The sequence below is a fragment of the Prionailurus viverrinus genome, unplaced genomic scaffold, assembly GCF_022837055.1.
Source record: "Prionailurus viverrinus isolate Anna unplaced genomic scaffold, UM_Priviv_1.0 scaffold_45, whole genome shotgun sequence".
Classification (NCBI taxonomy): domain Eukaryota; kingdom Metazoa; phylum Chordata; class Mammalia; order Carnivora; family Felidae; genus Prionailurus; species Prionailurus viverrinus.
Genome location: NW_025927610.1, coordinates 1,112,385 through 1,118,927, shown reverse-complemented (window position 1 = coordinate 1,118,927; position 6,543 = coordinate 1,112,385). Strand labels below are relative to the sequence as shown.

At 71.5% G+C, this 6,543-nt stretch overlaps 1 protein-coding gene across 1 annotated transcript; it reads left to right on the top strand.

Moving 5' to 3' along the window:
- The first annotated feature begins 1,812 nt into the window (after positions 1–1,812).
- HMX1 (H6 family homeobox 1) lies at positions 1,813–6,214 on the top strand. The gene is made up of 2 exons (XM_047847285.1): positions 1,813–2,206; positions 4,862–6,214. Exons 1-2 carry the CDS (start codon positions 1,813–1,815, stop codon positions 5,530–5,532), a joined length of 1,065 nt encoding a protein of 354 aa, XP_047703241.1. The 3' UTR covers positions 5,533–6,214.
- Positions 6,215–6,543: the final 329 nt, after the last annotated feature.

Sequence of the window (6,543 nt, the reverse complement as noted above, 5' to 3'; positions counted from 1 at the left end):
GAAGGCCAGAGAAGATGGGCCCGGCATCTGGTTCCTGAGGCTGCAGAAACCCCCTAACCCCCCAGAGGTCCTTCCCATCAGCCGCGGGGAGAAAACCGGGGGCTGGTGAGACGGGCCAGGGCAAGCCGGCTCCTGCAGGCACTCCAGAAAAGGCACACGGGTGCGCAGCGTTTCACCTCCGCGGCTGCAGGCCGGCAGAATCCCGCGGGCTACGCCTCCTCCGGGCCGGCTCCGCGGCCTTGCCACTCCGCTCCCCCGTCCGACCCCAGGCCCCGAACGCCGGAATTCAGGCCTGCCAGAGCCACTTACCACACGGTGTGGTCTCTCCTCGCCTCGCCTCTGTTTTCCCGTCTGGAAAATGGGGTTGATGCTCCCGGCCGCCGTGGCTGATCTGAAACTCGGAGCGCCGGGAGCCGGCCTGCAGCCGTCCCGGGAGAACGCGGGCAGCACGCGGTTGGACAGGGGCCACCCCGGCTGGCACTGGGAGGCGGGATGTTGCCCTCTCTCGGAGAAAACCCGCGTCCGGTGAAGCCGGCTCCACCCGCGCGACCGCGCTGCGACCCGGTGGCTGGGCCGTCACCTGCTCCCGGGCGGAGCTGACACAGCCCCGAGGTGGCGGCGTGGCCCGGGACGCATTTCTGTCGCCGCGCTCCCCGCTGCAGGAACCGGAGGAGACTCCCCACGGGTTCAGAGTCTAGAAACGGAGGCTCCGTGAGGGATGGGGCCTGACCCCCAAGACCTGAGCGGCCAGGGGCACTGGCTCTCGCCCCCACCCCCTTCCTAAGGCCCGACCCGCTCTCCGGGAGCGGGACCTCGGGCGCGCAGCGGGCGGGGCCACAGGAGTGGGGGTGGGGGCGAACACCTCCTTACGCTCTGAGGCTGAGCCCGGGAACGAGAGGGTTCCATGCACCCCCCCCCCCCACCCCGGGGCACTGAAAACACTTTATTACGCGTGGGCACCAAAACCGGCCGCAGCCTCGCAGCCCTGAAGCCGGCTGTGGCCCGGCCTCTGGCGGTGCTTGGAAGTCGCGGGGTCTTCACGCCCCGCTCGCACGCGCACCTCCCCACGCGCGCACACCCGCACATACCACGCTCGCGAGCGCGCGCACACTCACTCACGCCCGGCGCAGCGCTCGCCCCGCCGCGAGGCAATTACGGCCGTGGCCGGGCGCTGATTGGCCAGCACGGCTCTCTCCGGGGCCCCGCGGCCAATGGGCTGCCGCCCGGCCGAGGCCACGCCCCCTCCCACCCCCCGGCGCGGGGGCGGCGCGGGCCCGGGCGGCGGATCACGCGGGGCCCGCCCGGCCGCGACCCCCGGCCCGGGCTCCCCGCGGCCGCCCCCACCCTCCCCCCACCCCACCCCAACCCCGCCTCGGCCGCGCGACCGCCCGCGCGCCCGGGTCCCGGCGGCGTCTCCGGGCCGCGGCCGCACTCGAGGGCCCCACCCCACGCTGCCCCCCCCCCCCACCCGGCGACCCGCCCGGCCCGCGCCGCCCCGCCCCCGCTGGCCCCTCCCCCGCCCCTCCCCGCCCCCAGCGGGGCCGGCCCGGGCGGCGACCAGAGCGGCGACGTGAAAGGCGAGCGAGGCGGCTGCCCGGCCGGCTGTCGGCGCGCACCCGCTCCCGGCCCAGCCCAGCCCCGCGCCGAGGCCGCCGCCCGCCGCCCGCCGCCCGCCGGGGCCCGACGCCAGCGCTCCCGGCGGCGGCTGCAGGGCCCGGCCCGCGCGTGCGCCGGGGGAGCCGCGCGCCCCTGTCCCCAGCGGGGCCCGGGACCCCGAGGAGCCCGGCAGAGCCCGACGGGCCCGCGGCCGCGATGCCGGACGAGCTGACGGAGCCCGGGCGCGCCACGCCGGCCCGCGCCTCCTCCTTCCTCATCGAGAACCTGCTGGCGGCCGAGGCCAAGGGCGCCCGGCGCGCGGCCCAGGGCGCCGGCGGCCGCGAGGACGAGGAGGAGGACGACGACGACCCGGAGGACGAGGACGCGGAGCAGGCGCGGCGGCGGAGGCTGCAGCGGCGGCGGCAGCTGCGCGCGGGCGCGGGGCCCGGCGGGGAGGCGCGGGCGCGGGCGCTGCTCGGGCCCGGCGCGTTGGGCCTCGGTCCCCGGCCGCCCCCCGGGCCCGGGCCGCCCTACGCTCTGGGCTGCGGCGGCGCGACGCGCTGGTACCCTCGGGCGCACGGCGGCTACGGAGGCGGCCTCAGTCCGGACAGTGAGTGAGGGCGCCGGGAGGGGTGGGCCGGGCGGTGTGCTCGGGGACTTTGGGTCCGTCGGAGGCCTTTCTGGGCCACCCTCCTTCTTGTGTGCAGCGGAGCCCCAGCGGAGCCCCTGGTGGGGGCGGGTTTGGGGGTCCACTCCCTGGGTCAGGGTCCCCGTGCGGGGAGAAGGCTTTGCAGGGCTCGGGTTTCACCCATGGCCAGACTCTGCGGGTCCCAGGGAGGCTGGAGAGCCCGCGGAGAGGAGTCTGGGGACCGAGGACACCAGGCAGTGGACGAAGAGCGAGGGAAGCCGGGTGGAGAACGAGGGAGAAAGAAAGCACAGGTCGGATGGGAGAAGAGGGAAGGACGGACGAAGAAGGAGAGGGGTGTGGGGAGAGGGGAGCCCGGAGAAGGGAAGTCGTAACAGGGGGCTGGAGCAGAGGGAGCCACTGACTGGGGGTGGGGGGGGGTGCTGGACACACGGGCAGGAGCATCTGTGCCCCCACTGCCCCATCTCCTCAGAGAGAGCCGCAGACAGGGCCTGGGCTGCTTGGGCCTTGGCCTTGGTCCTCCCGGGCACCATGGCCGCAGCTGTGCCAGGCAAGAAGGCGCCCGTTCTGAAGCCCCCAGCCCCACTCCGCTCTCTTCCTTTGCTACCCCTCCCCCTCCACGTCTTTGTTCCCCGCTGAGGGCTCAGAGGCTGGGAGTGGGGGTTCTCAGCCCCAGAGCCACTCATCCCCCCCCCCCCCAGTCCTGCCCCCTCTCTCCGGGGTCACTGCCCCTGCGGGGACCTGCCCCTTGGAGGAACACCCCTGGGAGGAACACCAGGAAGTCATTCCAACTCTGGCCCCCAGGCTTGGCCAGCACCCCACACACATATATGCACACACCGTAAAGGCAGCTGTGGACTCTTAACAGGCTCTTGCTCCGAAATCCATCAGTGTGTGCTGGGGGGGTAGGTGGGCCAGACCCCTCTCATCTCTTGGATAAAGCCCCTCTCTGGAGTGGGAGAGACCGTTTTGCAAAGGGACCCACCTCTCAGAGCCCATACCCAGAAAGTGTGGGGTCCCCACCCCTCTCACTTACGCTGGATCAGGTCTCAGTGGTTTCCCTGAAATCAGGTGACCAAATTTAGTGCCCATCCGTGAGTGTTTCTGAAAAGATCTGGCAGGGTGAAACGTGTCCCCCAGCTTGCCCCAGAGTTTCATCTGCGCCTACGGCCCCGGTGGCAGCTCCAGGAGACGTGGTTCCCCATTTCGTGCGATGCGGGTTAGAGTCCAGGTTTCCCACCGGGGCTGGCAGGCCTGGCCGGGTGTCTTGTAGAGATGGGGCCTCTGTGAGTCTGGGGGCTTGGGGTGTCGGGGAGGGGGGTGGAGGCAGAGGCTCCACTATCTAGGGGCACACAGCCTGGAACCCGACTCCTTGTTAGCACCGAGAAAGCTCACAACACCGGGGCTGGCCAGGGGCACACGCAGACCTGCACACCTCTGTGAGCACAGGGGTATGGCCAAGCACACACATGAGCCCAGCAGTGTTTGCGCGCCTTACGGACGCTCACGTTGCCGCCACACCGCTGTCTTCCCAGGGCTGGCGGGGCCACACTTCGCTTAGACTGCCCCCCTGCCACGTCTTGGCACGGGAGCCTCAGGCCCAGGGGAGGCGGAGGACGGAGCGGCCTGGGCCAGGCTGGGACCCCGCAGGCTGGCCGCTGCCGATTTCCAGCCGGCCTGGATTCTGGACAAGCGCCTGGGCCCCCGGGGCGACCCCTCACCTGGGAGGGACCACCCCTTGTCAGCCCTGGGGGCCATCTCCTTGTGGGAGTTCGGGTGAAGCTCAGAATTTGCAGCATGAGCTCAGGAACCCTGTGGCCTTCTGTGACCCCGAAGCCACAGGCTTGGGGTCCCGCGCAGCTGCTGGGTGTTTGGGCAGAGCCCCATTTGTCTGTGCTCCCTTTGAGCACGACTGGGGGGAGGGCGGGCGTGTGTGTCTCTGTGGGCACTTGGGTGAGGGGTACAGGAAATGGGGAGTGAGTGGCCAGCCAGCGTCACCTGGAGTCTGGGGGATCGTCTGCTTTCGTTCGTTCTCGGTCTTGGGATGTTACTGTGCAGGCGGGAAGGGGAACACTGCGTCCGTTTCTGAGTGGTCGGGGAGGGGTCACTGCAAGTCTGCTTCTGTGTCTGGGACGCGTGGTGCGGGCCTGGGTGCTGGGCAGTCAGGGAACCCGTGTGTTTTCCAGTGCGTAGGCGCCTCGGAAGGACATCTCTCCTCCAGCCCTGTTGTGCCTGCAAGGCCTTCCCGTGGTTCAGCGCGGAGGGAGCCAGTGGTTACGGGAGTCGCTCTCCTTTCGGCGTTAATGCCCGCGTGTTTGTGTTTCTTTCTCCCCCCCCCCCCTTTTTTTTTCTCGTCTTTCCTCTGTCCTCCATTGTGGGTGTGCACTCGTGAGGGACAGTGAGCCGGCCAGCCTGCTGGTCTCCAGCTCACCTCCTCCCGGCTCTTCCTGCACCCCCTGGGTGAGAGCCGCGGGCCCCGGTGCGGGGTGCAGGGCCCTGCGCAGGGAGCGCTTCCCTGCCTGCAGCTGTGGGCGAGCCCGTGGGGGGAGGAGCCGGCCGCAGAGATTGGGTCTGGGCGTCAGCCCCGGAACCGACCGTGTGCCCCTCTCTCCCCTGCAGCCAGCGACCGGGACTCACCGGAGACGGGCGAGGAGATGGGCCGCGCCGAGGGCGCCTGGCAGCGGGGCCCCGGGCCGGGAGCGGTGCAGCGAGAGGCGGCGGAGTTGGCGGCGCGGGGCCCGGCGGCCGGCGCGGCCGGCGCGGAGGAGGCGGCGCAGCTGGCCGAGGCCCCGGCCGCGGCGGGCGAGGGGCGCGGCGGTGGCGTCGGCGTGGGCGGCGGTCGCAAGAAGAAGACGCGCACGGTCTTCTCGCGCAGCCAGGTCTTCCAGCTCGAGTCCACCTTCGACCTGAAGCGCTACCTGAGCAGCGCGGAGCGCGCCGGCCTCGCCGCCTCCCTGCAGCTCACCGAGACGCAGGTCAAGATCTGGTTCCAGAACCGCCGCAACAAGTGGAAGCGGCAGCTGGCGGCCGAGCTGGAGGCGGCCAGCCTGTCCCCGCCGGGCGCGCAGCGCCTGGTCCGCGTGCCGGTGCTGTACCACGAGAGCCCCCCGGCCGCGGCCGCCCCCGGGCCCCCCGCCGCCGCCGCGCTGCCCTTCCCACTGGCGCCCGCCGCGCCCGCGCCGCCCCCGCCGCTGCTCGGCTTCTCCGGGGCCCTCGCCTACCCGCTGGCCGCCTTCCCGGCGGCCGCCTCCGTGCCCTTCCTTCGGGCGCAGATGCCCGGCCTGGTGTGAGCCCCACGCTCTGGGCCCACTCCGGGTGGCCGCCGGGGACCCCTGGGGCGCACCCGCGAAGCGTGGAGGGGGGCCGGGGCGCTCCGAGGGCCCCTCTGCCCCCCCCCCCCCCCCCCCCCGTGGCAGGCTGCCGCCCTGGCCCGAGTACTGTCCCAAGCTCGTGCAGAATGTAACCGGGGCGTCTTCGACCGCGGCTTCCAAACAGGCCGGATCCCTGGCAGGGAAGAGGGCATCACAGAGAGGCAGTGCGCCCGGCAGGCGGCCCGGAGCCCCACAGGCCAGGCCTCAGCCGCTCGCAGCCAGCGCGGGCCCAGTCCGAAGCAGGCGAACCGGCTGTCAAAGGTGCTTGGAAGCCACCGCTCCCCGTCTCGCCGCCCCCCTCCCCCAACACAAACGTCCCTTCCCAGGACTGTGCGGAGCCCAGAGGCAGGCCTCAGGAGGACTGTGATCAGCCTCACGGCCTCGCCGGTGGGCCCAGCAGAGGGGAGCCCCGGGGAGAGCGCCCATGTGCAGGGGCCGGGGAGAAGACCCCGCCAGGTGGTCCTTCCGCCAGACCGTCTGCTCTGCGCCCCGGGCGGACGGGAGCTCCTCTCCCGGCTGCGGCCTCCCGTTCTTCTGGCGAAGACTTTTTTAAAAACGAATCTACTTATTTCGTAACGGAATAAAAGGGACGTTTTCTGGACGCTTTCTGCCGCTGTGTGGTCCCTGGGGCGGGGCCCCCTCAGAAGCGCCTGTCCCCCCTTCCTGGAGCTCTTTCCAATTCGGGCGCCCAGGTCTGGGGACTTCCCCCCCGACAGGAGGCCCAGCAGGACCTCAGGTGGGGAGGACGAGGGGACCGAGCGTCCTGTGTCCCACGGTCCTGGGGCCTCCACAGAACCCGAAGCCATGAGTCGAAGCACCCGCTGGGACCCTCCTTTGGCACAAGCAGCTGCCAGCTATGTGGCTCCCACATCCGAGTCCCCGTCCTGCACTAGCGCTGAGAGTCACCGTCAGGGCTGGCATACCCGCTCT